The sequence below is a fragment of the Haliaeetus albicilla genome, chromosome 9 (assembly GCF_947461875.1).
Source record: "Haliaeetus albicilla chromosome 9, bHalAlb1.1, whole genome shotgun sequence".
NCBI classification, from domain to species: Eukaryota; Metazoa; Chordata; class Aves; order Accipitriformes; family Accipitridae; genus Haliaeetus; species Haliaeetus albicilla.
Genome location: NC_091491.1, coordinates 2,170,105 through 2,184,173, shown reverse-complemented (window position 1 = coordinate 2,184,173; position 14,069 = coordinate 2,170,105). Strand labels below are relative to the sequence as shown.

Here is a 14,069-nt window from a genome sequence, read left to right as displayed (position 1 = left end):
GGCAGCGGCGCCTTTAAGGCTGGGCCGGGCGCCAGCTGCCTCCGCCCGGGGGCAGAGCCGGGCGGGCCGGGCCCCGCCGTAGCCTGGTAACCGCCGCTCGGCGGGCGGAGGGCGGCCCCGGCAGCGCCGCGGTCAGGTGGCAGCCCCACAAGGGGAGACGGAGCCCGGCTGCCGACCGATAAAAGAACAGGTCCTGCCCCGCCGAACGACGGCGGCGGACGACCGGGAGGGAAGCGCCGAGCCGCCGCCACCACCGCCGAGGAGGAGCCATGGTAAGAGCGGGCCTCGCCGAGATGGGGAAGGGGAGGGAGAGGTGCCCGCCCGGGCCCCTGCCGGCAGGGGAGGCGGTGGGCGAGGAAGCTGCGGGGGTGGTGTGTCCCCCCGCACCACCCCCCCCCGGCAGCCGGCCTTCCCCGCCGCCCTGATGTTGCTTGGGTGTTATTTACAGCTCCGTCCTGGTCAGTGGAGCTTAAAGCGTCTCTTTCGCGGGAGGGCTTCTGCCCGGGAGACCACCGGACCCCCCCCTCCCAGCCCCTCATCGTGGCCTCAGGTCTGCCCGTGCGGAGGGGGCAGCGCTGCTCCTCCATCCCACGGAGTGTGTGTGTGTGTGGGGGGGGGATGCCCACCCACCCTTCCACACCGGGGCCGTACCGTTGGGAGAGCGGATCAGGCCCCCCCCACACACCCCAAAACCTGCGCAGAGGGGCTGGATGCAAACCCCGGCGGCCTTCGGTCGGTGGTCGTGGCGAGGGTCAGGGTCAGGACAACGATCCGGTGTCCGGAGAGGGTGCTGGCTGCGGTGGGACGGTGCTGAGCACCCAAGGGGTCTTGGCCAGAAGGTGCCCAAAAGAACAGGACGAGGCAAAAAATAAAAACCCGGTCGCGGGTGGTTAAACCCCGAGCAAAGCTGGCTGGAGAGAGGGACTGACTCGCTTCAGATCCGCACCACAACAGCCAAGCGCGGAGGACGGGTGTTTTCCTCGACGTGGAAAACAACCCTCAGCCCGCACCGCGCTCCTGGCAGCGCCGGAGCGGAGCGAGCATCCCTCCCGTCGGGGTGCACCCCCCCGGCTCGCGGAGCACCCCGGTGCCTGCAAACCCCGGCGCGTGCCTGCGGCCGGCTGGCCTCAAAACCGAACCGGTTGCGTGCCGCGGCCCTTGACTCAGCTCCGAAGTAGCTGCTTTGAGCAACACTAGTAATCAATGAGCGGCATTTGGCTGTAGGGAGATTGGGAAGGATTATAACCTGTTCGACTGGGCAGCAAATGAGTCTTTTATTCTGAAGCTCCGAGTATTGACAGATGTCCTAATATCATGTTGCAAGTTCAGTTTATCCCTGATGCCACTGCCACAGGAATGGTGGAGGGATTAGCGCTGACAAAACACTGTTTTCCCTTACCATACACCGGATCAGCTGGCCCTGCTCTGGCAGGGAGCAGATTCCTCCCCGAGGCCTCCCCATCCACCTCGGTGCGTGCCGCGTTCCGGGTGGCTGGGACGGGCTCTGTAGCACTCCAGTTCCCAAGCAATGAAAAACAAGTGTCCCCAGTTTGGAGAGCGCGTGCCATTCCCCACCGGCAGAGATCTGCTGCCATGACTTGGCTAACGCAACCCTGGTGAACGTCAGGAGGGGAGCAGTAATGCAGCAGGTTTTAATCTATTTACGCCTAGAAGGTATGAACAGGCAGCTCTGCCTGTCCTTCCTGCCCCCGAGGGCTCGCCTGGGTCCCGGACGGGGGCATGCACGTCCCATCCTTCCTCCAAAAGGAAAGATGAAATCCCAGGGATTTCATCCAAGCCCTCGCTGCTCTGCGATGCCTGCTCTGGGCTCTGGCGCTGCTTCCTTGTTGGTCAGGGCAATATTGACATTTGCATGGCTTAATTCAGTACCTGATCCCAGCTGGAATCTCAGAGCTGGAAAGGCAGAGAACTCATGCTGCTCGAGTGCTAGAAACGTACAGGGTGTGGGGGATAAATCTTCTGTCTAAGCCAGACGTTACGGGAGGGAGGAAAGAAATGCAGAAACCTAAACAAGAAAGTCTCAAACAGACCTCTGTTCTGAGAGTCGGTACCAGCTTTGTCCCAGGGAACCAGCCACGTGGCACATCTGGGCATCCAGGCAGTAGTCAGGGATGAGGAGGGGGAAAAGGCATCCGGGCAAGGCAGCGGGTACCGGGAGCAGCTTTGCTCCTGCTCACTGTGCGCTGGCCCCAGCAGACCCATCCACACAAGGCTGTTCATCAGCACAACCGAAAAGCCTTCCAGGCTTCCTGCCACTGCTGCAGGACCTTCCTTCCAGGGTGGTTTTCCCTAGAAGGTGGGGGTAGTGCCTTAAACCAGGTATGGGAGCTTCTCCCAGACCCTTTCCTCTCCAGGTACACAACCCTCACCGCACGCATGCTGATTTATCCCTTCAAAAAAGACACACTGAGCAACTGTAATGCAAGCAGAAATGCGACCATCTAGCAGATAAGGCTCTGGCACTTGGAAATAGCCGAGAAACCTTTGAACAACAGCCTCGGCTCCCCATCCGCTTGGGAATAAAGCCTTAAACTGGAAGGCAAACGTGCTGCCCACCCTTCCTTGGGCACCGCAGGGCTGGGGGTGGCTGGCCCGGCGGTGGTGCCTGCAGAGCACTCCCTGGTGCCAGCGCTACAGCTCATGGGCTAGGCTCACACAGCTACTCGCCCACTTTAAAATAAAAAAAAAAAAAAAAAATCAGGCAGGTTGTAGTTTCCCAGCAGGAAGGCTCAACAGGTGCCGCTGCGCTCACTCCAGCCCTGCATCCCACAGCCAGCCACACTGGGGTACCTGGACTGATGAGACTTAGTTTTTTCCCTCTGTTGATAATATCCCACCCCGCGGTACGGAGGGTGGCTGTGGCTCCCTTCCCCTCACCGGGAGGCTGAGCAGCAGCAGCTCACGGGGGCAGGAGTCCCGGTTCACGAAGGAAACTTGAATTTGGTCCGTGTCCCTTCTGCTGAGCAAAATACAGTTTCACCAAGCCTTGAGCAGACAGAGCTACGTACCGGGAGGCGAGGGGTGCTGTCCCTGTGCTGCTTACACGGGAAGCCTTCGCTACCGCATGTAAACTTGATTTCCAGCTAATTGATTAAAATTGGCCTCCCTTCCTGTTACCCTAAGCAACCCCATCGATGTGCTCAGAAGGTGACCTCATTCCTTACAGCTGCTGCGGGCGGGTGGCCGGGCACAGCCGACCAGCCCATTCCCATCCTGCTTTCTTGCTGCTCTCCCTTCAGCTCTTGCTTCTTGCTTTTACTGCCCTGTGCCGAACCACTGCCTGGCCTTGGAAAGCATGGGCAGCCCCTGCCTGCCTGCCCGCAGGGGATTCCTGCGGTGGGGGCTATGTTACAGTCAGGTTTACCGGGGGTGCCAGGCTTCGAGACCCCCCCGCCTCATCCAGAGAAGTCGGGCTCCATTCAGAGCGTGCACCCGTTGGCAGTGCCCTTGGAAAAGGTCCGGGTGAGTGCCAGCATGGAAGCACCGGACAGTTTCCAGGGCACATTGCAGTGAATTTGCAGCTGCCTTCAATTTTATGGGTTTTGAGGTGGACTGGCAGGGACAGGGCAGAGCCCAGAGCTGCTGCCCCAGTGCACAGCCCTGCCACATAAGCAAGAGGCACAGACCCAGGTGAGCCCTGCGGTGCGAGCCGAGCAGCCTCGGTCCCAGCAGGGTCACACACGAGCAAACACACCAGGTCCCTGTGTTTTGCTCAGCTAATAAGGAAGAGATTGTGTCCCTCCTGTCAGCTGTGACTGTGCAGGGCACGTCCCCAGGAAAAACAAGGCTCCATCTTGCAGCACCCCGGGAGCCGGAGCCAGGCGTGGGTCTGCTCCCCAAGCATCCCCCCAGGGTCACACACACTCGGACACAGGGAGCAGGGGATGGAGCAGGGGAGCTTTTCCAAACTCCACCTGCAATCCAGATGCCATCAGCTGGTGCTGAAAAAAAGCTGTAGTGCTTCAGAACAGATGATATCTCCGCCTGGGGTTCAAAACCAGCCCTTGGAGTTCAGCTGAGTATAGAACTGAGGCCGCACGCAACTGTAGGATCCCGTTCGTGCCTCCTCAAGGCTTAATTTTGGTTTTTAGAGAGTGTTTCGTGCACCCCACCAGAGTTTAAGCAAGATGTGGATGGCCACGCTACTGGCTTGTACTGGGGCCCCACAGGTGAGCCCTGTGCCACCACCACTCTCTCCGAGCAACTGGCACCCAGAGCACGGCGCGTTAGAGCCGGCGGCTCCGAAATAACAGACGTTGCTTTAAAAAGAAAGATGGTTTGTTTTTCTTGCATAAAATCCTCTTGCTGGTTGCCGAGGGAAGCTTGTCCCCAGAGCAGAGCAGCTGTATCATGCAGGAATTTATAAATATCAGCGTGCTCTCGGTTGCACCCGCGCCTGCTCCCTGTCTCGCCGCACGCTGGCCGGGAGCAATCCCGGTGGCGAGAGGTTTTGCTCACAGCTGGCAGGATCCAGCTGTCAAGAGAAGAAGCAGCAGCCCTGCCCGTTCCCACTCCACGGCGGCAAGGAGGGGGCGGCTGCACAGCAGGGAAGCGTGTAACGTGCCCGTGGGCAGGCTGCGCTGCCTCGCCGAGGAAATAGTGGTAGCGTGCATAAAGAGTCAGCGGAGCTGCCTCCCCCTGCCTGGGAGAGGAACGCGGGCAGCCAGGGACCCTGGCCGATGGGCCAAGAAGCGTCCTCGGATGGATCCTTCCAAAAAACCTCACCACCCTTTTTTTTTTTTTTTCCCCCTGCTCCTTTGGCACTGGGAGAATAGCACATCAGGGAGCCAGGCTTTGGCTCACAGAGCGAGGAGGGGCTGAGGGTCTGGCAGAGTAGTGCCAGACATTTAGGAGCTCATCAGCTGGGCACGTTGGGCTGATTTAGAAGTCACCAACCATAAGGCATGCCCTGATGGTCTGCAAAGCTACCCACGCATTTTGCAATTGCTCATTAATCCCACATAAATTTGCTCAGTGTATTAACCTCAGCAGCCTGGTCACAGGCCGAGGCTTGGCGGTGCGATGCTCCTGCAGCGTGAGCAGAGACTGGCTGCAAGAGCGAGGATGCTGCTCCCGGGCTGTAGGAGGCAGCTGGGTGAGGCTCGCAAAGTCCTGCCCTTACCCAAGCCTGCCCACAGCACCAGGCATCCCATCCATGCCCACGGAAGGGAGACGAGCCGTGACACAGGAGCGTCTGCTGTCACCCCTCCAAAGGCAGCGTCACAGCAGGCTGGGACAGGCTAATTAGGGTTTGTCAGCCCTGCAGCCTAGAGAGCTGGCTCAGGTCATGGGAGCAGCCTGAATTCCAGGTGTGTGGAGGAGGCAGCGCCATACCAGGGGAAACAAGACTTTGTGCTCATGGACTAAATGTGTTTGGTCTGGGGTCACTGAGCAAGGATAAGCCTGGGACCCTTTGCAGCCATACCCTGCGAGTTTCTCCTGTAAAGGGGAGTCATGCCTGAAACGCACCACGAAAGCTTTGGGAAGTTACCGGTGTGTTCTTGCAAGTGTGGGAGACCCAGTTTGTGCTGTGTGCTGCAAGAGCAGCCAGGCCTGCTCAGAGCTTCGGGTAGACAGATTATTGTCTTGATTTAACATCTGCCAGCTTCCATCCTCTGCTCGCCTGAGAGGGTAACGCAGGCTGCAAGCAGGAATCAGTCAGGGTTCGGTCTAAGCATCCTCTGTCACAGCCCAAATCACTCCACCATCCCCTCCTGCTTCCCCTTCCTTCTTTTCCGCTTCAAAACCAAACTGCTCGTCCCTTCCGTCATGAGGGTGTGCTGATGGCTCTGAACCACGCGCCCGAGAGGAGTCTGTAACAGCTTTGGGAGCACATCCACAACAGCCAAAGGCAGGAAAGCAAAAACCCCAGCGGAGCAAACGGTGAGCTGCGGTTGCTGCTGTGACACCCGGGAGAGGCGGGCCTGCCTACGGCCTCAAGCCCGCTTCAGACTCCCATGGACTCAGCACAAGCAAGACCTGACCCTGAGAACGGACGCAGTTTGTGCTCTCTGCTGAAATTTATTTTAAATGCTGTTCTCCAGTACCGTTTCTGAAGCAATTTGCTGTTCAGCCTAGCTAGGAAGAGCCCTGAGCAGGCTCATTCATTCAGCGCCTGCAGTATTGACTCTTCTCTTTACTGCAGCATTAGAGAGCATTTGTCATCTCTAAAATGAATAACTTTTCCTCTCCTGGGAAGGGGGAGAAGGCTTGCTTCAGTACTGACATTTCACACACCCAGCCCACAAACCTGCTTCGAATCCCAGATGTTGATCTGGGGATAAAACGAGGGGCTTTGGTGTCTTTGCTCCATCAGCAGAGCAGGACCTGCGACTCACCTGGTCCTCCCCACACACAAAACTTGCCGAATACCTCTCGGGCCATGTGCTCTGCACCCCTCCGAGGACCACCCTGCTCAGCCACAGCCGTCCCAGCAGTGTTAGGGCAAGAGGAGCAGAACGGCTGCCAGAAGGCCAGGAGTACCCAGCAAGCAGCAGCAAAGCTGGGAGCAGGACCAGCCATCCCTTCCCACCCAGTGAGCTGGCTACCGAGTCGCACATCTGCAGAATTTCACCTGGTCCAGGGGAAAAAGGGCCTGGGAGATGCTCTCACCTCTGCCAGGTACCAGCTACATTGCCATGTTACTGACATACAGTCCAACACCAACTGCAAGGGACTCAAGTCCCTCAGGAACAAGTCACAGCCTCTGCTCTCAAGCCAGAGGAGCCCTTAAAAAAAAAAACCCAAAATAAAAAAAAAAAACAAACCCCAAAATCAGAGAAAACCACCTAGCAGCACCAGAGTAAGAAACCAGAAGCTCAGACTTGCCACCTCATGGTCTAGAGACCAACAAGCAAGGCTCTCTCCTCCTGTCCTAGAGATTGCAGTGTATTTAACTAGTATCTGCCACTTTGCCTCTGTCTTCTGAGCTTTCAGAGGTGTTTTCAAGCCTTTCTCAGGAGGTCCAGGAAGCAGGAATGCTTTCCTGTAGGAATTTCAGCCTTTGTTAGTAGGACTGCGTTCCCAGGAACGAAAGCAAGAGAAACAAACTCCAGCTATCACAGGATTTTGAAGAACGGAGCCATAAGCATTGCCAGCAACAACCTTTCCAAGGGACCGGACCACCCACTATGCAAACCATTAGGTCAGTATTGTTGTATTGCTTTTGAAGCCCCCTTGCCTGGAGAGAAGCCGCTCTGAAGCCAGGAAATCCAGCCCAGTTGGGATACGACCCGGTGTCAAACTGGTCAACCCCACAAAGGCACACACCACCCGCCTTCCACGGGAGCAGCTACCACGGGCAAAGCGCCTGCCCCTTCTCCCAGCAGACCCGACCGCAGGTGAACCACGCAGCTTAGCCTCGAGGTACAGCAGAGACAAGTGCAGTGCCCGATACGAGCCAGCCAGACTTAACTGAGTGGTGGGTCTGCGGAGAGCCAGCGGATGCAGAATGAGGTCCCAGTCGCGGGTGGGTGCTGGAGAAGCGTCCCCTTTCCATAAACCTGCACCCAAGGACAGTGCTGGGCCAGGAGCTGTGTGGAGAGGACCTGGAGGCTTTGAAGACCAGAGTCATCTCCAGGCTGTAATTACCCACTTGCTTCCCCCACCCCTGATTATGCAGATTAGAGAAATGGCAGAACCCACCAATCTGCCAGGAGGGAGGAGGCTGTGCTGGTCCTGCCCCTGTGTCACTAGGGCCAGGGACCCCCTGCCACCCCGGGGGGTGCCAGCCCTCCCCAGCAGCCCAGCGGGGTGAGCATATAGTGGGAGCTGGTCTTTTTGCACGGGGAAGACCAAGGGAGAGTCTAGAAAGGGATTTGCTGTGGGTCAGGGCTGTTACAAGACTAATTAATCCATTAATTGGAGTCAGCTCAGCAAACGAGGACGTGATGGCAGGAATACCTGGTTGCTACTGGCCCACCACCAGCTGGTTTTTGCCTGAAGGACCACGCTGCACCCTCTGGGAATTTCAGCCCTTTGCAGGAAACCACAACCACATCCCGTCTCCTTTGGAAGGCGCCTTTCAGCCGCTCCTTTAGAGACAGCCCCGGCTCCGACCCTTCGGTGTAAGAGCCCACGCCACCTCCCAGCACCATCTCGCAGCGTGCTGCTGAGCGCCCACGGCCCCTTTGCAGGGTGACGCGTGGCGACGAGCCACCCGAGACAGGCTCCAGCACCCCGAGGACACTGACTTCAGGCTTGTGTGACCACCCCAGCCTACGCAACCGCTCAGAAACACAAACCAAGAAGAAATGGGAGGAGATGTGGTGGGGTTTTTTTGGTTTGGTTTTTCTTTTTTTCTGCATGAGATGGTGCAAACTGGCTGTATCAGTGCAGCTCTCCCAGTCTCTGCGCAGAGGCTGAATGAGGCATGGCTGGACCCACAGCCAGCACCTCTCCCTGTGCCCGTGCAAGGAGCCTGTTTGCTGCTGTGCTGGCCTGTTCTGCCACTGTCCTTTGCAGGTGGCACAGCCAGGGCTGGGCTGTGTGTGCACCTCATTCGATCTTCAGCTATTTTTCTCTTTTTTTTTTTTTTTCGCACGCAGCAATGTCTGGGAAGAGGCTTTTCACTCTTTTCCTCTCTCTCTGTGCCCCAGCACAATGACAGGAACTACCGCATGAAGAGCAACAGTGTTGGATTACAGCAGGGACGCGGCAGGATAAAGCGGGCGCGTTGAGAAAGGCAAATGGAGTTTCACGGGAGCGAAACAGCAGACTTTAGGCGAGCCTTTGTCTGAAGCTGGCTGGGGCCAGGCAGGAGGGTTAGGAGAAGGTGCAGCTATCAGGACAGATAAGGACTCACACCTGCAAGCCTGGTGGTAGCTCCTAATCGTCAGCCAAAGGCACCGCAGCCAGCACGCAGCCTCTGCCATCCGAGGCAGACGAGGCCCCTTTCATTTTCAGGCTCCCTGCAAGCCGGCAGCTGCTCAGCCTGGTATGTGTGGGCAGGAGGACCGTGGCTTTGTCACATGCCTGAGACAGCATGTCGCAGTCGGTGGCATCCCAGCCAGCTCCTGCTGCGAGAGCCGTGGAACGCGGGAAGGGATGCTGGCATCTGCCCCTCTCCCTTGGTGGCTTCCCCCCCCCAGCATCTGCTCCTGCCCCAGCCGGCTGGGCAGCATCCTCGGCTACCGGGCGTTTGGTCTGACGAGCACAGCAGCCTTATCTCTCACTTATATAAAGAATTCATCTCCAAAACATTAACTCCTTCTGGAGGAGAGCCGTTCTGGTTTGAGCAGAGGCGGTGCTGCTGGGTGTCAGCCATTTGGAGCCCCAGAGAAGTGGTGTGTAAACTGGGACACGGGACTGTGGGCACCCACCTGCGTTCCCAGCTGGCCCCAAAATCCACCCCGTTCCCCAACTGCTGTGGACAGCAGGCAGAGGTGGGACAGGCAGGCGCCTTCCTTGAGCGGCTCCCCTCTTCCCGGGGGACCAGCGCATCCCGTCAGACTGACCGTCCGTCTCGGCCGCCATGCGATGCCGTCTCGGGTGGCTGCTCGGGAGCAGGCTGCACGCAGGCAGCTTGCTGCCAGCCCGCCGGCCTCGGAGTTTGCAGAGCGAGCCCAGCCTGTCACATGCAAACATCCAGATAAGTTGCTGCCTGCAAAGAGGAACCACTTTATGGAAAGCAGCAAAGCCCTTCCCAAACCGCCCCGAGGAGCGCTCCGAGTCCCCCTGCCGGGGAGCAGCTGGATCCCAGGTGCGGCAAGCATTGACGTGGGGCAGGCGAGCGTGCTCGACCCCAAGCAGCCCCTCGGGCCCCCGCGGGGGCAGAGATGTGGGTGCCCCGGTCTGCGGGATCGAAGCCGGGACGCTGCTGCCCTGCTCCCAAGAGGTGCGGCAGCAGCACCCCTCGGCCTCTCCCACCGCGCGTTTGCGGATCGCCCTCCGCTAACATTTCCCAGCCATCTTCAAGGGCGGCGCGGCATTTAAAAAAAAAAAAAAAAAAAAATCCCGTTTGGGTTTGTCGTTTGGCCTCCGGCCGACTTGTCTCAACTCCCCAATGCCTGCCAGAGCCTCCCAGCCCGCCCTGCCTCCCGGCAGCCCTGTGCCGTTGCCGTGCCAGAACCGGCCTCTCCGTGCAAAGCCTTCCGGACCAGCCGTCGTGCCACACAGCCCGACCAAAGCACCGAGACCCACCGGCCACAGCAGCCCTCCCTTCTCTGACGCCCATCTCCAAAGCCAAGCCAGCCCCTTTCCGCCTCAGTCCCCCTCCGGAGCTCAGCGAGCGGTTCCTTCGTCGTGGTAAAGCCACGCGCGGGGGAAAGCGAGTCCTTTCCCCCGGCTCTCCCTCCACATTCCCCTGCCCTGGGGAGGGGGCACGGAGCAGCCACCAGCCCCTCGCTGTCAGCCCCGCTGTGCTGGAAATGGCCAACGGATGAGCTGCGGAAAGCAGGGAGGGTCTGCCTTGCTCAGAGCCATTTTGGGGGGGGGCAGACATTACTGTCCCTCTCCCATCGTCCGGCAGCGTTTCCCAACAGGCAGCTGCTTCACTCTGGTGACTTGTCTTATTTCTAGTCCGGTTGGAGAAATAAAAGAAAGGAATGCTGTCCCTGTCCTCCACTTTCCAGGAGCGGGATGCTGTGGCTCACGGCACCAGCTCTGCCCCTTCTCGTTTGCCCCTGTAATTCCAGCAGTGCCTCGGGGAACAGGACCAGGTAGCAGAGCCCCGGCAGAAAGGCTCCCAGGAGTGTGCTTTAGGCACCGTCGGAAGAAACGCAGACCTGCACCAGCTGTCTGGGACTAGGCGAGCGTCTTGGCGGATGCTAAAGGAGACGTTAGAGCAAATTAATTACTTAAAACTATTTAATTTTTTTTTTTTGAGTCATGACTTTTGTGCCAGCCTCAGATTCCTCTGGGCCTACCCTGATTTTGAATGCTGTGTTGGCAGCAATTGGTGGCATTACGCTGTCGGCAGCAAGTGCCTTCCCAAGGCCTCTTTCTCTCCCAGGGGAGCGGGCAGGGAAGCCGTAGTCCTCCCTCTCAGTTCTTGGACAACCACCTAAATTGGGTGGCTTAAATGTACCTCAGTGGAGGAGGCTGCCTGGTGTCCTGTTTGGGTCCAGCACAGATCCCAGTAAAGCCCATGCTCTCTTCTCTCCCCAGCTCAGTGTTGGACACGCTCTATGAGACATCCCAGCTTTGGCAGCCCACAGCATCCGTGTGCCGGTCGGTGATTTGGAGGAGGACAGTTTGTTACTGAGCGTAAGTGCCTGAATCCTTTGCATTGTCAGTAACGGGTATTGGAGAGCAGGGATTTCCCCTGCTCAAAGGACTTTATTCCTTTGAAAAAACCATGCCTTTCATTGCTGCTCCAGCTGGGTGACTGCAGTGGGGGTGTCCGCAGGGGAAGCCGAGCACTCTCAGCTGCAGCAAGAATCTTGTTGGGGCATGAACTCTTGCAGCACCAGCACTTTGGGCCCCTGGTTTCAGGAGCTGCTCAAGTAGCTGCCAGCAGGGAACAAGCCACAGAGGAGACTGTGTTATGCTCATTAAGTTACCATACCGCAAAGCCATGCCAAAAATCCGCTGCCAGCATTACCAGCCACTGCTGAGACCTGCCGGTGTTTCCCGGAGCGCGGGATGCAGATGGCTGCACTGTCGAGTCAGGGCCAGGGAAGCCACAGTCGGGGTCTCTCAGCCCTTTGAGGACTCTCTGGCCGGGAGAGTTAACTGCTGGAGGGACAGACACCCTCTCACCCAAGGCACTGAGCATCCCCCAGATCCCCTTCCCGCGGTGCCCAGTGACACTTTGGTGGGCCCAGACGTACCTGGGCAGAGCAGGGAGTCCCCACCCCGCGCAGACCGGAGCCTCTCCCGCGGCCCGTCTCTGGCTGGAGAACGCACAGCTAAAAGGGACTGGCAAATTATTAATGTGCTGGGGCTCATCCTCTTGCTTGCAGCTTCTCCACTGGCTTCAGAGAAGTCCTAAAGAAGTAGGGGGAATAAAAGCAGGGGTCCTTCCCGGGAGCCACAGCGGAGGCAGCCGGGGATGCGTGGTTCACACAGGCGAAGCCAAGCCTTCGCAGAGCGTGTCATTCTCCAAAGCATTAGTCAGTCATTAAAGCAGCAGGAAAAGAGCCTCCCTTGTCCCAGCCTCTGCTTCGGTTTTACTCCCAGCTTCTGACATAACCAGGTCACTCTTTCCACACTTCCCCTGCCTAGATGAGAGCCGATGACTGATCTGGATGGACATGACTCACTGCCTTTTCTAATGAGCAACCTTCCTCTGTTGATGTACTTTGGCAGGGCCTTTCATATACCTAAAAAAGGAGAAGGGTGGCATTGGGGAGAGGGCAGGGTAATCTAAATTGCTGGCATCTGCATCCAGCCCGAGCGAGCTGTTTCTCACCATCCCTTTGGACTCTGGCCAGTTGTGAAGTTGCTGTTTTTGAGCATGGGAGAGGCGTAGCTAATCTTCCACGTGCTAATCCCAGTGAAATGCTGTCCGGGCCCACAGGTAGGCTGCCTAAACCCTCGACAAGTAATTGGAGCTAATTAGGCTGGAAGATTTTTTTTTGCTTAATATCTGTCCGGGCAATGCCTAGGGGCCCCGTGGTAATAAGCACTGTGCAAACCCAGAACCACCTTACCCCACGGAGGTTTGCCGGTAGGAGGTTGTCCAGGCCACAGCAGGGCGAGTTGGGTTTTCCTGTTCTCTTGCATAGACACAGTCTCATCGGACAGCTGCCCCGCTCATGTGGAGTTGCTTGTGTTTTGCAGTGACTAAGTGGAGGAAGCTCTTGCTGTCCTAGCACCACCGGGCCAGACAATCCTTCCCTTGGCTGAAGATCCCGTTGGATCTCTTCCCATAATGGAAGCGTGAGTGCCAAGATCCTCCATGACCTCCAGAAGCCACAACTCCTTACCGAGAACTCTGATGGCTCCACGAATGCTTTCCGAAGGTGCCCTTGGGGGCATCGCCCAAATCACCCCCTCGCTGTACCTGAGCCGGGGCAGCGTCGCCTCCAACCGGCACCTGCTCCTCTCCCGGGGAATCACCTGCATCATCAATGCGACCATCGAGATTCCCAATTTTAACTGGCCCCAGTTTGAATACGTGAAAGTGCCTTTGGCTGACATGCCCAACGCCCCCATCTCCCTGTACTTCGACAGCGTCGCCGACAAGATAAACAGCGTGGCGCGGAAGCACGGGGCCACCTTAGTCCATTGTGCCGCCGGCGTGAGCAGGTCGGCCACCCTCTGCATCGCCTACCTGATGAAGTACCATAAGGTGTCCCTCTTTGAGGCATACAACTGGGTCAAATCGAGACGCCCCGTTATACGCCCCAACGTGGGCTTCTGGAGGCAACTGATAGACTACGAGAGGAAGCTCTTTGGGAAGACGACGGTTAAAATGGTACAGACACCATATGGCATCATCCCAGACGTTTATGAGAGAGAGAGGAGACCCCTGATGCCTTACTGGGGAATTTAATGTGACTGCAGACAGGAAGCACAACAGAAGGGACGAGCTGTTCTGAGTCGGCCAGACTGGAGACATTCCCTTCTCCTTCTACAGCCAACTTTGGTTCTTTACCATACAGCAGAACCTCAACTAATTCTCACCTCACTAACCTGCAAGGCCAACGATTCCCTTCAAAGCATTTCTCTCTACAGGGATTCCCCCATCCGCATTTCTCTGATTTAGCAGAATGAGGTCTCCTTATAAGTTTCTTCCCTTCATAAAGCCTCCCTCCCTTTTTTAGTCAGTTTATTAGTATCCTATGAGGAAAGGCCTAAAAGGCATTTGGCAGAGTTAATGAACAAAGTGCGCTTTGTGATGCGGTAGCCTGGATATTTCGTTAATAGCTTGTTTGCTTCCTTGCAAAATCCTGTAGTGGCTAGGGAGCGGCACTAGCACAGAACGAGCGAGGTCCTACTGTACGGCCCTGGGTTTTTCAAGAGCCAGGAAGGCAGGCGTGCAGGGTTGTGGTGCTAGTGCTGGTGTTTTCTTTAACATCCGTAGTGACTCTCAGTATATAGTGTTTGAGATCTTTAGTCAGCTCTTAATCTGTATTAAAAGTTTAAAAAAAAAAAAAAAAAAA

The 14,069-nt window shown here is 57.3% G+C and overlaps 1 protein-coding gene across 1 annotated transcript; it reads left to right on the top strand.

Moving 5' to 3' along the window:
• The first annotated feature begins 74 nt into the window (after positions 1–74).
• On the top strand, positions 75–14,069 carry DUSP14 (dual specificity phosphatase 14). The gene is made up of 3 exons (XM_069790932.1): positions 75–272; positions 11,128–11,226; positions 12,745–14,069. The coding sequence occupies exon 3, from the start codon at positions 12,863–12,865 to the stop codon at positions 13,457–13,459; it is 597 nt and encodes a 198-aa protein (XP_069647033.1). The 5' UTR covers positions 75–272; positions 11,128–11,226; positions 12,745–12,862; the 3' UTR covers positions 13,460–14,069.

Excerpts from the sequence above, each read along its gene's own strand:
- DUSP14 (XM_069790932.1), top strand. The coding sequence starts at position 12,863 with ATGACCTCCAGAAGCCACAACTCCTTACCGAGAACTCTGATGGCTCCA.